Source organism: Bidens hawaiensis, unplaced genomic scaffold (assembly GCF_021521415.1).
Source record: "Bidens hawaiensis isolate Kalapana, Puna unplaced genomic scaffold, B.hawaiensis_p1.1 tig00025760_1, whole genome shotgun sequence".
Taxonomy (NCBI): Eukaryota; Viridiplantae; Streptophyta; class Magnoliopsida; order Asterales; family Asteraceae; genus Bidens; species Bidens hawaiensis.
Window position 1 is genome coordinate 258,784 of NW_027505059.1, and position 16,414 is coordinate 275,197.

Sequence of the window (16,414 nt, forward strand, 5' to 3'; positions counted from 1 at the left end):
ACGATGTTACATAAGGTTTTCACAACTCAAGTGGGTTTTGATTTTATACTTCCCCTATATATATATATATATAATTAAAAAATAACAAAAAATATTTATTATACTTAATTCTTTATTGTTGTTTCTTTCTGTCTTTATCTTTCCTCTCTTTCTAACCTTTACTTACCATATGCCATCATCTTTCATCATTAACGTTTTTGTTTCTCTCTCTTCATTCTTGCACTTGCTGTTGTTGTTTGGTCCTATTTAACCTTATTTCCATGCCATTCTCCCATTGTACCCTCTTCTTCTTTCTCTTTTTAGCTTCTTCTTCCAATGCTTCACATCAGCTTCAATTCCCAAGACCAGACAACCTTTATCTTCTTCTTGTCTTTTGTCTTTCATCCATCCCATGATTCTTCCTGCATATTAGGAGCCAAAACCTAATCCTATATAGTTTCTCATCAAGATCAGATCTTTATTATTTGCTTTTCAAGAACAAAACATTTGGTATGAACATGAACTCACTTCATTAATGGTTACTTTGGATCTTCATATGTTTACTTACTTAATAACACAATCATTGATCTTACATCATGCCCATTGTATATTTCAACAAGATAACTATACATGCATATATACATATAATCTTGTATCTATAATGCTACTGTGTGAAAAAGCATACAAACACAAATTAGTGCCACCTTTGTGTGTGTCTACTGGAATTATGAGTTTTGGTTCATTATTACATCCATTTACATGCTACCATTATCGATCGCATGCTCCTTCAATCTATTTCCTCCTTTATTTTCTTTCTTTTTATCATCAAGGATCATGATCGGCTATTGTAACACCCCAACCCGAGTAGAGTTGATTGTCATTTATATATAAATCAGAACATTTGTATGTTCATGTTCTATATATCTTAATTTTTTGTTTTTGTTCTTTCAGAATTACATCTTTATGTTATCATGAATCATAACTCAATGGTATTCAATTATCACACACAATTGATCATCATTTATTTATGTTGAATGAAAGAGCGGTTCAATCAATCAGTTTCTTAATTATGTACCAAATCGCTAGCTAAGTAAGAATTTTATAAACTTTGTTTTTTGGGGACACATATGATACCAAAACAAAACTATCTTTCCTTTGATGAATTATCTAAAATTGTATCCTTGTTTTCTTTAGATTAAAGTTTGCATGTACTTTTATATATAAACTGTAAAATAACAGTGTGCTTTACTTATTCATTCATTTAATGTATTTGCTATCATTCTATAAACCACTATGTTGTATTAACTTGTGCATATATTCTCCTGATTCTGCTAGCTTCTAATATCTTGATAGCATGCTAACTATGGTATTAGAGTCCGCATTGTTACTTGCATTTAAATATATATAGTTTTACTTTGTGATCAAGATTAATACTTATGAACGAAGAGATCCCGTTGCTATCCTTTACGCAGGCCCTTCAACGTCGTTATAGCATATGGTTTAATTTTAATTCATGAGATTTTTTGCATGAGTTTATAATTTCTTGTTTAGATTTATACATGTAGGAAGCCTTAATTCCTAGTTGTGATCTTCAGCCTTTCATTCCTTCAAACACACAAGTATTAATTTAATCAATATGGAGTAACTTTTCGCTCCAACGCCTAAATGTTTTTATAATCTTTAATCTTTAATGTAGGAATCAGTTTGATCAACACCATTGCATAATCACATAAGGCTTTTGTTGTTTCTGGTTTATATTTTCTTGTGTTTAGTTTGCACATTCCAACATCACATTTAACTAATTAAGGTATAAAACTGAATTAGTGCATTACCAATTACCATTGCACCTAAAGTTTCATGCACACCCATAATATTTATACAATTGCATACCAAATATATGTAGTGACTACGTACACCGCGTCAAGATTATAACACACTTGATACAATTAGAACAACAATGATATTAATTAGTCGACATACGCGTGATTATTAAATGATCAATCAAATCAAATTCTGGATGGCAGGTTGCAGTTTCTTTAAAAGAAAAAAAAGATATGAACACATTTTCACATGTACCTCCGGGCTTTCGGTTCCACCCCACTGATGAAGAACTTGTGGATTACTACCTAAGGAAGAAGATCAAGTCAAGAAGGATTGATCTGGATGTCATCAGAGATATTGATCTTTACAAAATTGAGCCATGGGATCTTCAAGGTACGGCATAAAATCAATGTCGGTTAATCAAACCCGAAATTCTGTTACTCACACTAGGAAGCTTAGATTGTTTTTGGGTTTGAGATACACTTCTACTATATGACAACCAATCTTTACAAAATTTTATGAGTTACGGACGAAAGCTAAGTAAATTAAATCGTGATTAGTACGAAATAATACAAAAGACTATATTAACAAAACGGGACCCTATAGGTTCTTGCTATATATGTACTAGCTTAACTAATATTTTATGTAGCATAAAAATTAAAAAAGATACAAATAAAAAAGAAATCTTAGGTAGTGAAGCCCTCTGCGATCCGTCAGTGAAATCTTCACCCACGAACTTTCGCTTATATAAAATGTTACGGATTGATTATCGATATATTTCCGCCAGTAAAATTCACTTATTTTGGGAAAATGTATCACTTTAGTGCGTAAACTTGTTTGAAATCCCAATTTTTCCGTTGCTAGCTACATGATCATGCAAATTAATAGTTAAGTTTCAATAGAGCTATGCAGGGTGGGTACAGAAGAGCAAAACGAATGGTATTTCTTTAGTCATAAAGATAAGAAATACCCAACCGGAACCCGAACAAATAGAGCTACAAGCGCAGGGTTTTGGAAGGCTACGGGAAGAGACAAGGCAATTTACTCGAAGCACGAGTTGGTTGGGATGAGAAAGACGTTGGTTTTCTATAAGGGTCGCGCTCCCAATGGACAAAAATCAGATTGGATAATGCACGAGTATCGCCTTGAATCGGATGAAAATTCAACCATAACTCAAGTGAGTAGATATTTTTACATGAATCTTTATTTATGTTTCTGGTAACCATGAAAACTCGTTAACAAAAAATTTACGGGACCCAACTAATACCCTGATAGCCAACAAGATCAGGTAAATCACAACATGCACTAGAAAGAGTTACCCTTGAAGGTTTTTTAGTCGAATCTTAATGATCAACATAAGATTATTATTTTTCGATGCTATATGTAATCTATGTATATATTAACAAATTTAGCTATCTTAATTTGAAAATAGGAAGAAGGATGGGTGGTATGTAGGGTGTTCAAGAAAAGATTGCCAGCAATGAGAAGAGCAAGTGAGCATGAATCACCAATTTGGTATGAAGAACATCAAGTCTCATTCATGCCAGAAATTGATTCACCAAACCAAAACAATTCTTTAACTAACATGGTGAACCCTAATTACCAATACCCGTATGGATCTTGCAAGAAAGAGCTAGACCAAATGCAAAATTACCAAATTACCCCTGATCATTTCCTTCAACTTCCTCTTTTAGAGAGCCCAAAACTGCTCCCTACTAGCAATTCTTCCATGCCCATTTATGGTATTAACACAAATCAAGTCGGAATTATGAACTATCAGCCACCTTCACTCACACAAGTGCAAAACAATACTAACCATCCAAATCAGGATCAAAATGTCAATAACCAAGTGACGGATTGGCGAGTTCTTGACAAGTTTGTTGCATCACAACTACTTAGCCAAGGTGACGCCTTTTTGACTAAAGAAAATCATTACACAAATATGGATGATAATAGTCCTATTTTGCGGTCACATGATGATCATGAAAGATCAAACTCTGAGCTCATTACACATCAAAGCAAGCAAGAACAAGAATTGGCAAGCGTGCCAAATCAAGATGCCTCTGACTCTACCTCCAATTGTCCAATTGATCTATGGAAATGAAGGAAAAGCTTGTTTTCGAAGTCATTAATCGAAAGTATAGAAGCATATGTTCAATTGTTATTGTACATAATAAAGAATTGAGGTGCTATATATATAAACATGTAACCTTATTAATATGTATTTTTTTCCGTCAACCACAAGAATCATTTACCGGAAAACTCACAGGATCAGGTAAATCACAGTTTTTGTTGGGTATAGGTGGATTTCGAGAGAGTGGCTATGGTAAGAAAACTAAGTTAATGATTAAAGGGGATTATATATATCCCCAACTTTATTATAAATATAAAGAAAAAGTTGGTCTTCTTATCAATTTTTATTCTTCCCCGATCCCCTAAAATATGATGTGTGTGTGTATGAATTAAATACTTATTATTTATATATATTGATTACTGTTCACTGTGAGACTGTGAGTGAAAGAAAAATAAAATATAATAAAAACTAACAAATAAATGCTATTTTTTAATTAAATAGAAATATATTTGAGTAATCAGGTGTATGGGTTTTTAAAAAGTGAACAAAATTTATGAACAAATTAAGATGTTTAAAGTTTTATAAGAGTTTTTTTCAATTTTAAGAGTATCTTGTAACATTTTTTGCATTGTTTTTAATTCTTAATTTGGAAAAAGAATCCTAACCTAATTCGACCTTTTTGTGTTTCTGCTACATTCTCCATTCATTAGACAACAATCTTGATCAAAACACTTTCATTCTTAGTACTTGGGTATGAATATACTAATCCAATGCTATAAAAGACAACTTTCAGAGTGTATCATTTGTTATTGGAAAACTTGGAAACCCCTGATACCCTACTAGCCTATGAAATCCGGTAAAATGAAAGCTTGCATTGGGAAGGTGCTTTGAGAGTTTGTGTTTTTGGAAAATGGTGGAAGCAAAATTTAAACCTGAGTAGTATGTTGATACATACAATGCATGCATTTAGATTGTCATGTAAATGGTTAAGGCTATTGTAAACATAAAAGACTTCTAATTAATTAGTTCATACTTTCATCAATGAGATAAGACTTTGGTTTCTGATCATGAAAATGTTAATTTATTTTATTTATTTTTTTAGGAAATGTTTTTGTATTTATAATAAAAGAGATCCAATTACAATAACGAGGCAGGTAAGCAGGCAACAAGCTGCGCCGCCACCCCTTTTGAATGGTAAAGATCGAGAGAAGCACACATGTATTGAAGTGAAGTGAGGACCGAAGGATGTATTAAAGTGAGGTTGATATTGTAGCTGAAATTTCTATATGTTTATAATAATAATAGTTATACGAAGCTATAGATACATGGCCTTTATATATAGGTTATACACAATGATATGAAGTATGCTTCTTACTAAAGTTTGCCTCCACACAAAAATATATAGATAGGGTTTGATGTGTGTTTGTGTGTGTGAGAGAGAGAGAATGCTTGATGATTATGCAAACAATTAATCAATAGAACTTTCCTTTGAAGGGATAGCGAAATTATCATATATATACTTTTAACGAATCTGACACACATATTTACATATATGCCTTTCTCAAAATGTTATCTATTTTAAAAGATAATGACACGTTGCTATAGGTCGGGTCAAGAGAGTCCATTAACCGTTCAGTCATCAAAATTTGTCAACATTTTTAAATATAAGTCAGATTTTTTTTAATGAAAACATGAGTTTTAACCCTCTTTTTAATGAGTTTAACCCATTAGTTGAGGTCAAAAGAGAAGAAAACCTTGATGACAAACTACCCTATGACTAAAAGGTTCCGATTTCACTACTGGGATTGTAAGTGGTTGTGAGTGAAGGAAAGAGAAAAAGTTACTGTTCGTTAGTAAATTTAGAGAAGCTTTGTTCATACTCTATAATTTTTAATATTTGTCAAATGTTGTTGTGAGTGGAGGAGTATAAGAAAGAATAATTAATTATTAAGGTATAAAGAAATGTTAATTGAAAATGTGAGAAAAATAATTATTTTTAATATAATTATATAAATGAAGATAGATAACCAATTGGGAATGCTCTGACACATATATCATACCTTTAACCAATGCTCGTCATAAGTTCTGCATAAAAGCTGTGATTTAATTGATCATGAATTGATATGTGCGAGACCCGTGAGCTTTCCGGTAACAAATTATTAATTCGCTATGGTTACTCGTGAGCTAGCGGCTCTATGAGCATGCGTAGAAGTATGCATGGTGGCATGCATATTTGCAACGGTTGCTGTCACCAAATAGCTTATGGTAGTGGACGCATGCAAGCACTACAAGAAAAGGTGTGGTAATTTAGTGACACATATATACTGACACAATAAAAAAGTATGGGAACATATATAATTTACCTTTTGTGATACCCTTATCTTAGAAAATGTTAGCAAAATCTAACAAGTGATATTCTAGGGTATTTGCGACGGCAAAATTAGTCCGCAAGTTAATGTTTCGATTTTCTCTAGTCTTGGTGGGTTTTTATACTGGGTATGATTGATATGATTGATTTTCTCTAGTCTATGTATGAGTGACAAAACTTGTAATTAGAGCGTCTACAATAGTGAGTTTGAAAAAAAAAATATGGTCGTGTTATAATTAGTTGTCCATCTTATAACAACCTTCAAAACCAACTAAAATATTGCTCATCTTCCTTAATTCCCGAAATCCGCTCTTACACGTTTTTGTACAACCACGCCCATCTCCCTTAACTGTACAACCGTGTTTAAACATTGTGGATGCTTTTAAGGGTGTATACTACGATAATAGTCGTCTGATACGACGACCCTAAAGGTTATGCCGATGAGATATGCCCATGTTGTCGCTATAGGGTCGAAGTATCAGAGTAAAATTCTTGTAGTTGTATTTAATGACAAAAACTAATGAGGTCACTAGGTAATAACTAAGGTCACTAGCTAGCTACTTAGCATTCAATTCACTCAAGAAAGTCTAACATGAGTAGCAAAACAAATTGCAGCATAAGTGATAGTATCAAGCATCGCTAAATGCGTGTACATACCAAATTCTTACTAGCAAAACTTATATCGACACTAGCGCTGGCATCATTATTCGCTAACATAACAGACTTGATCACTAGTTAAGCAGTTTTATGTGCCATGCATGCATCCATATATAGGTCTATGATGAGTAGCTAATCTTATAAGTTAAAAGTGTTAAAAACAGTTTTCAAGCTATATATATAATTAGCACACAAACATGCATATAAAGCTCTCTACTATTGTTATTCTATAACCAAACTTAAACTACTCAACTTACTATGATCACATTATTTAAGCTTAAACTCGACAATAAAAAGGAAGAAAGTGCGTACCCCGAGCGATGAAAAAACATCGCGATGAAGGCCGAGAAAAGGAGTTGGAGCTCATTAGAGAATGACAAAGAGTATTAGTGGCCAATGGCTAGATTATTTGTGACTAAATGAAGAGGGAAAAGAAGTCAAAACAACATTTGAGTGGTTTATTAGAAGTGAGTGTTTGGAATATTGCATATATAGAAGTCAAAGTGAAGTGGTCATGGGACATGGTGGGGGAGTCAAAATCCAAGTGTTTGAATTCAAACAAGCAACATGTGTACTCATTGAGGTTGTCTTGGGAATTTATGGAGGCACAAAGATGCAGGTTGACCAGATGAAGGTATCCTAGGATAAAAGTATTAATTAATAAAGTATAAATAATTGTTGTAAATGTTGAAAGAAATAAAAGTAATCATAGCAAGTGTCAAGCGACAATATGTTGTTGTTATTATTATTATTATTATTATTGGTTTTTTTACTTCCTAAGTCCCAACTATTATATTTTGGTTACTGCCGGTCCAAACTAATGAATTGGCTACTGACGGTCTCAACTTTTAACGTATTTGTTCCTAATGGTCCACGACTAACGAAATCCTAACGCTGTTAGTTTTAGGTCGTCGGGAAAACGTTTTTGGCCGGAAAAGTCAAATTTGTTGCTGCAAAACACCACCTGAACACCGCAACCACCACCAATTAACTCACCGCCAACCAACTACCACCACTTGAGGCCTTGAGCACCATCAACCAATTCCGACGATGGTTCTAGGGTTTCCGGCAACCTCAATAATTGGGGCTTTTACTAGAAAAATGTTTCTAAATGTCCGATACAAAGTTACCAAAATGTTTGGGATGAAAATGTTGAGTTAATAGGGGAAAAAATTGAGTTTTCCAGCCAAAAACGTTTTTCCAACGACCTGAAACTAACGACGTTAGGATTCTGTTAGTCGCAGACCGTTAGGAACAAATACGTTAAAAGTTGGGACCGTCAGCAGCCAATTCATTAGTTGGGATTTAAAAACCAATATACCTTCTTCTTCTTCTTCTTCTTCTTCTTCTTCTTCTTCTTCTTCTTCTTGTTATTATTTCAGCTCGTTGAAGTTCAAGTTTCCTCTTTTGCTCGCTATTACAAGGTATAAAGATTGAAAAATGACAGATTGCTGCTGGAGGATAGGAGATGTATTATAGTATTAGTATCGGACTAGGCGTGGGTACGAATTTCGCACAGTCTCAAGGACAGATAAACTTCAGACCTATCATTCATTACTTGGTCATATAAACATGACTTGTTACAAACCTGTAACTTACGCACTTTGTTTTCTGTATGTTTTGACGACTAGTAATAAGATTTAATAAATTAACAAAAAAAACCAAAAATTATCCAAATACTAACTTTTCAATGAGATATACGAATAGTGTAATTATTATTATTTGAAGGGAGATAATGGAAACCGAATAATAAGATTCTTATGAATATGTTTGCTTGTGAAGGAAGTTACCATCATTTGGTCACAAATTCCCATGTGGCTACCTTTCTTATTATTTCACACTTTTTCTTTAAATAGCTAAAGAGAGAGTTAAATTTCTATAAGAGCATGAGCTTATCCTGTATGTGCTAATCGTGTTGGATTGATATTTGACATATCTTACAGTTTGACGGGTTAAAATATACTTTCTGAGCATGACCTATATTTTAATTATGAGTAAATTGTAGTTTTCGTTCATGTGGTTTGTCTAAATCTGTGGTTTTAGTCCAATAGTTTAAAATTTGCGATTTTCGCCCCAGTGGTTTCATTTCGCTTGCAATTAAACCCGAATTCACTAATCTCGAATCAGCGTGTCCTTCACGTGAGAGGCAATTCTGTCCTTTTTCTTCCCATATAAACCTCAATCCTAATTCACAGCCCCCCTCACGTGAGGAGCTGGAGTGTATTTTGGGGAAAGAAAGACAAAACTGCCCCTCACGTGAAGGACACACTGATAGGTTTAACGACCAGACTTAACGAGATTATTGAATTCGGGTTTAATTGCAAGTGAAATGAAACCACAGGAACGAAAATCGCAAATTTTAAACTATTGGACTAAAACCGCATTTCACTCTTTAATTATTGTCAAAAGTATCTACCCTAACACGAATATACTTAAAATTATGTAACTCAAACATGATTAATATAACCTGATTGGCTGATTATCTAAATGTGTCAAGCGGGTTGACAGTGATATGTGCCAATAGTTCAGGGGCTTTAATGCAAATGTTATTAGCTGAAGGGTTGATTTGTAATTGTGTAAACAATTTTGGTTAGTAATAGTTAGTCAATATTTGTGCTTAAACGAATTCACGAGATCAATAACAATCATCAAGACCCAAATTCTTAGCGCTTCTCTATATTCAATTCTTTCTGATTATACATGTAGTAATTAAGTTATAAATGTGTTCTTCAGATTGTGTTGTAAACAGGGATGAGCAAGGCCCAATTTTTGTTCAGTTATGGGTGTTAAACCGAACCTATAATCGATGTTTTGATTTTCAAACTTTCGTAACCGGTTAGTTTGGTTTAAATGGCTCGATTAATTCAGCTATTAGAAAAGATTATTCGATTTACAATTAACTATCTGTTAAGCGATGACTCAAGACTATTGTGAAACTTCATTGCTTTTAGTTCTCAGGATTGAGAGAGAAAAACCTGACCCGACCCAAAAATTTTGGCATAAAATCGATCAAAGTTGCGACAAAACAAAGCGACCCCAACAGAAAAAAATCTGGAGCTCTTAAGACATGCTTTTAGCATACAAAGAAAATCAACTTTTACACTTCTAACAACCAAATTTTTTAACTAAAAAGACACTAATTACCCAAAAAGCAACCTCCTTTGAACAATTAATTAAAATCCCATTTCTAAAACATGTTCAAATCATCATGTAGATAACTACAAATGCCATCAACATCTTAAAGTTCAGCTTCAATGATTCTTTAACGCTCAAAGCAGCCGACGAGAATTTTTGTGGCCTGCAATGCAAACATAACAAAACATTAATCTGAGCTGGTAATTTCAATGAGTCAAACAGATCAAAAGCTGTCGAAAAGCGTTTCAAGAGATTATACTTTTGATAGTGGGCAAGAGCCCCGCAAAACATGATATTATCAGGTGGCGGTTGTTCAGTTTTCTGACCGTCATCTTCAGGATTAACAATTCGCATATAAGTTTCTTGACCTAAATACCATCTGTCAAGATTTACGGTCCTAAGATTCCATGCTCCGACATTATCAAGATAAACAAGTATTGCTGTCCATCCTCCAGGAAAAACCTATCAAATTCAACACAAAAATATTACTAAAAAACACATCATTAGAAGTGACCGTTTGCATAGAGTTTGCATAGAAATGAGTTGAGTTGAAATGTTGAAATATGTTTTATCTCTAACAGATCAATCACAAATAATAACTTTTGAAGAGTTCACTTTTAAAGGATATAACAAAACCACTTAAGCCATTGTCATTCAATATATAATTTAATTATTAAAAACAAATCACTAGAGATGACCATTTGACCCATTCAATATATGAATCATAGATATTAAAAGCCCTCGCTTATTGCGCCTAGGCCCGTTTTTCAGGCTAGGCTCAATAAATGCGCTTCTAGTTCCTAGGCGAGCGCTTTGGCATTGCCTATGCCAAGAACATGAGAACATAAAAGCCGAGCAAATGAAAACACAAGGATTGTTATTCAAGTTCTGGAATTACATTTGAATCCTGACTATTTTAGAACTTTTGGTATCAATTAGATGATATTAAATGTTAGATAATAGCTTTTGTTTATTTTATTTGAAGAATAATACTGTTTTTCATATACATAATATATTTTTTATTTTTTTATTTAAGTGCGCTTATTTTTCCTCAGGCCCCCGCTTTTTTTGCGCCTTGTGCCTAGGCCCCAGGTGAGGCCTATGCGCCTTGAGTGCGCCTAACGCATTTGATAACTATGATATGAATGGGTTGATCTGGGTTATGTTTTATCTCTAATGGGTCGATAAAAAAGTCAACTTTCAAAAAGAATGAGTCAAAAGCTGCAGACTGTACTTTTGAAGGATATAGCAAAACCTCTTAATTCGTTGTTATTCAAAAAATAAATTATTTAAGTAAAACTATAGTACTCAACTACTCATTTTTAGAAAACGAATGATTTATAAGAACCTGAGTAGTGGAGCGTGCTATTGCATCCCAACGGTTATAAGAACCCCTGCTATTTTCAATCCATTCTCCATATGCCATCCTAATATTATAAGTTTATAACATTTCACCATTAGCAGTTACATCATTTGGAAAAATGTAAGTGAGAAAATAGTATATATAATAAATATTAAATTCATACCCGACAACAAAAAACGAGTAACCATCCATATGGAAGCTTTGAACGACCGTATCGTTGTTCTCCAATACAATCTCGACAAACCCTTTATAAGTAGCATTGATAAGAGATCTATCCATGGTAGGTGGCCGGTTCAGGGGCGTGTTTGGAAAATCAAGTTTGTAAGATCCCTTCAGTTTATAATTGTCTGCAAGTCTCACGGGTGTATTCGGGTTCACAAACGAAATCCCATTATATGTAGCCCGAACTTTACCGTCAATTTCAATCGGTGGAACATTTCTTAGCACGTACACGTCCGTCACGTTAATCGAACCGTAGCGAAACGAGCCTTGTGGGTTTGGACGGGCCCCGCTTGCAGTGTTGTTCATCCTGAAAGATAACAGGTGTTAATTGCAGCCTCTTCGTTTGTAAATTGCATTATGAAAATGAAACTAAAGAAACATACCTAATGGACATGGCTTGATTAACTGCATACGAATTGTCGTTTCCGTCATTTGGAGGGTCGGGAAGAGCACCCGAAGCCTGTCCTTTGGAATTTGAATAGTGCAAAATCGCAACGCCTGTAACTTGTTGCCATTCGGATTGATTTACAAATCTAGGGCTTGCAACGATGTAATAATCACTACTTGCATTTTGGTCCATTGTTACCAGAAAAGAATATGATTGCCCAACATGAACGTCTAAACTAGTATAGTTTTGTTGGGATGTATAGTGTCCCTCTGCTTCTGCTAAAAGTAAATTGTGGTTCTGAATCCTGAAGTTTAAACAAGTTGACACTCCAACGTTGATCACACGAATTCGATAAGTTTTCCCTGCAATTATCGTTTAGATATTAGAAATGAACAAAGTTTTTTGAAAGATTAAAAGTTGATCGGAAATAGAGATACCATTTGAAAAGAAAATTCTATAATGTGACAACCTTTGAGGCAAAGTTGCAAAAGCCGCTAGGCGGACCCTAGGCGGCCGACTAGGGTGTACTCGGAGTACTCGGGGAGTACTCAGAGAGTACTCGGACATGTAAAATATAAAGAAAAATAATATAAATAAGAGAAATACATTTTTAAATAATAAATTATTCTAAAATTTGCTAATCATTAATTAAAAAAAACGATATTTCTTCTTTAATATTATAGAAATATGAATTATACTTAATTTTTTTTAGTCAAAATCGGCCCAAGTTCACCTACTAGATGTAATTCTGGCTGAGGTTGATCACCTTTATCGATTCTTATTAACTAGGCGGAGTTAAAGAAACTCGCCTCGGCGTCATACCTTGTAGCGAGTACTCGGGGAGTACTCGGCCGTGTAAACTTACTTTTACAACATTGCTTTGAGGTACAAAAAATACCATTTGAATTCAAAGAAATGAAAAATATAGTATATGTTACAAGGTCTTATTATTTGTATATTTGTGTATTCCTTATTTTTCACCCAAAAGCTGAAGAAAATAAACTTTAAACTACAAACAGGCCCTACAAAGTTTAATTTGTTAAAAAAAAGATTGCCATCTATGAGTCATATGATGATCTATTTGTAAATTTTAGTATATTAATTAGTCCAAATCCAAGTAAATATTAACATTAATATTATAGATTTCTTTCTTAAAAAAATAAATCTTCGCGTTAAGAGGATATTTAAAAACAAAAACAAAAAAACGAATCTACCTGGATCAACATTAATTGTCTCATGCTCGATGCCATCTGGCACGGAGGAATTATATTGAAACGGTCCCTTGCCATTTATAAGAGCTCCATCCGGCATACCAAGCTCTTTCCCAGCATCAAGTGAAGCTCTCAAATCCTAAATTTAAACGAAAACAAACCATAAACTTAACAGGAAACCTAACAAAGTGTGAAATCAAATACGGATAAAACAGAAACCTTATGATCTCGAGTATACCAATCGCCAATAGTTATAACAATATCTCCGTCAGGGGTATTAAACGGAAGTGGGATAACTTTGCGGTTTGTGATTACAAATCCACCAAAACCACCTGCAGCCCGTTGGAAATTAATTGATGGAACATAATAATAGCTACCGATTTGATCTTTGACTTGAAATTGGTAAGTCCAATTCCAATGTGCGGGAATCGGACAATTGGTGCCAAGCACGCCATCTTGCCAAGAAGTTCGCCTCATCTCAATTCCAGGCCTAAAAACAAGATTTTTAAAAATTAAAATGTAGAATATTATACTAAAAACTAAAAAAAATATATACTTTGCATTCAATGTTCATATCAAGTATAATAAAATTAAATAGTACCATGTCACAAGGAGGCTTTCATCCAACTTGTTCTTGACATTGACAACCACATTGTAGTTAGTTGTAACATTTAGTGTTGGACCTGGAAACTTTCCGTTCACTGCAATGACCTGTAATTTGAGTTACAAAATTTATTAAAAAAAAGGTCAGTACCAACAAATAATAAAATATTTGTCTGCTGCAAACGATTGTAAGAACACCTTGAAAAGTTATAACCATTTACTTCAATATAACTTTACGACAAAAATCACAATTCTGATTAAAATAGAGTAAAATAAAAATCTTGAAGTTGTTATGTAACTGACTAAAAATTATCTTCCAAAATGCCATAAACCCATAAACTAAAACAATATCGATCGGAGTACGGAATTATAAACAAAAAACAAATACATTGTTTGCAAACAAAGCCCTAGTAGAGATTTCTGCCCTCTTTTGGGAACGGTGACAGTCTTTTAATCTCTTCTGATACAACTCCCTGAGATAACTAATAATGAATCAATGCATACAACCAAAAACAAAAATCGTTTAGGCATTTCACCGACACTTGAAAGGCGTACACAATGTATAGATTTCTACCCTCTTTTGGAGGCGGTGACGATCGAAAATCTGTTCTATTACAACTCCCTGAGATAACAAATAACATAAAAATGCATGCAACAACAAAAAAAAAACATAAACACACACACACGCACACGCAAACATAAACATTTAGGCATTTTGCCGGAAATTAAAACATCATGCACCCTCTAAAAATTTCTACCCTCTTTCGGGTGCAAACAATTAGGCGTTTCATCAAACACTTAGCAGGCATACACACTGTATAAATTTCTACCCGCTTTTGGAGGCGCTGACAGTCGAAATCTGAAAATCTGTTCTAATACAACTCCACTGAGATAACTAATCATGTAACAGTGCACACAACCAAAAAAATCAAACATAAACATTTAGGCATTTCATCAAACATTTAATAGGCATACACACTGTATAAATTATAAAATTCTAAAAAAAACAAACCAAAAAAACATTCCAGCATTTCATCAAACACTTAACAGGCATTCACACTGTATAAATTTAATATATATATATATATATATAATATATATATATATATTATATATATATATATATATATATATATTTAACAGGCAAACACTTAACAGGCATACACACTGTGACAATTTCTACCCTCTTTCGGATACAATGACTGTCAAAATTCTGTTCTAATACAGCTCCCCAGGGACAAGTATTAATGTATCAATCCACACAACCAAAAAAACAAACAAACTTCATTCAAGCATTTCGTCGAACACTTAACCCACAAAACCCAACACAGAGCAAATAAGTATATCAACATATATATATATAATCAACCTGTTGTGGAACACCAAGTGGAGAAGCAGTCACGTAACCAAACTCCAATTCAAAATTCGCAAACGGGTCACCCGCAGAACAAAACCCACCAAACATTACACAAATGCAGACGAAACAGCATAAAATTAGCCCCAAAAACCCCATTTTTGAACTCGATTTGATTGGATTTGAAATGGGTTTTGAGGGTTTTTCACATAATTGAAAGCAGAATGGGTTTTGAGGCAAAAGATGAGATTTTTATCGGAAACTTGTGCGTGATTTGTTGGGAAGAGTGGCTGTGTGTGTGAGTGTGTGTGATTATTATATTATGAATATGAACCGGTTAATGATATATGCGTTTTGAATTGGTACCGGTTAACCCGGTTAATGGTTTTATTATTATTTTATTTAATGCTCTTTTAACTTTTATTTGAACGGAAAGGACATGTCCAAGTTCGACTTCTCGACCACCGTAAGAACGTATTCCTTGCTGCGTGGGAATCGGAATTCATAAACTCACACTCTTTCAGGTTCGAGCCTGGGATTAAAACACTAATTAATCCATTCACCTATATGTTATTCTAATCGGGTCAAGTAAGAATCAAAACTACGTCTCAACTTAGAGAGGATATACCTCTTGCTACTATACCAAACGAGTTCTTCTACCCGGTGCATTGCACCGGGGCAGTTGTCAAAACTCCAGCGTTACGACGATGAGTTGATGCGAATTCGGTTAGTATCGGTTACGTTCGTTAGGGTATAGAAATCGTTGTTAAAGTTTGAGCGTTAAAGCCAATTAATTAATTCGTCAAATTAACATATAAAAATATTAGTATATAAAAAACAAAATATTTAAAACAATGTTTATTTGGTCGGCAAATCTGGGTGGTGTAAGATACAAGTGTTGTTGGTCTTGGCCATTGTGCCAGTAATTCGCACAAATTCGGTCGGTTTTAATTACGTTCGTTACGGTACTGGAGCTAAAAAATATAAATATGAAGGTGGACTGATGGCCAATGGGGTGGGGGGCGTCGGACGATAAACTTGTGCGTTGGTAAAACTCGAGCGTTGTCCGTCACAGGCGTTGAGGCGGCGAGTCTACTCGAATTTGGTCGGTTTCCGTCAACTTCGTTATGATACTGGAACAAAAACAAAAGAAAATGCATTTGATCGATTTCTTTTACGCTCGTTACGGTAACTTAACTAAAAAAATCCACCAAATTCGCGGACTAATACGGTGCCGCC

The 16,414-nt window shown here is 34.1% G+C and overlaps 2 protein-coding genes across 2 annotated transcripts; one reads left to right on the top strand and one right to left on the bottom strand.

The window, feature by feature from the left end:
• Nucleotides 1–2,030: 2,030 nt before the first annotated feature.
• Nucleotides 2,031–3,941, top strand: LOC143610339 (NAC domain-containing protein 7-like). Its single transcript, XM_077084840.1, has 3 exons — nucleotides 2,031–2,193; nucleotides 2,703–2,977; nucleotides 3,233–3,941. Exons 1-3 carry the CDS (start codon nucleotides 2,034–2,036, stop codon nucleotides 3,902–3,904), a joined length of 1,107 nt encoding a protein of 368 aa, XP_076940955.1. The 5' UTR covers nucleotides 2,031–2,033; the 3' UTR covers nucleotides 3,905–3,941.
• Nucleotides 3,942–10,012: 6,071 nt separating this feature from the next.
• LOC143610332 (monocopper oxidase-like protein SKS1) lies at nucleotides 10,013–15,395 on the bottom strand. The gene is made up of 9 exons (XM_077084836.1): nucleotides 15,191–15,395; nucleotides 13,820–13,929; nucleotides 13,438–13,708; nucleotides 13,222–13,357; nucleotides 12,003–12,369; nucleotides 11,561–11,926; nucleotides 11,383–11,461; nucleotides 10,294–10,496; nucleotides 10,013–10,197 (listed from the first exon to the last, which is right to left on the bottom strand). Exons 1-9 carry the CDS (start codon nucleotides 15,332–15,334, stop codon nucleotides 10,098–10,100), a joined length of 1,776 nt encoding a protein of 591 aa, XP_076940951.1. The 5' UTR covers nucleotides 15,335–15,395; the 3' UTR covers nucleotides 10,013–10,097.
• Between the last annotated feature and the right edge of the window lie 1,019 nt (nucleotides 15,396–16,414).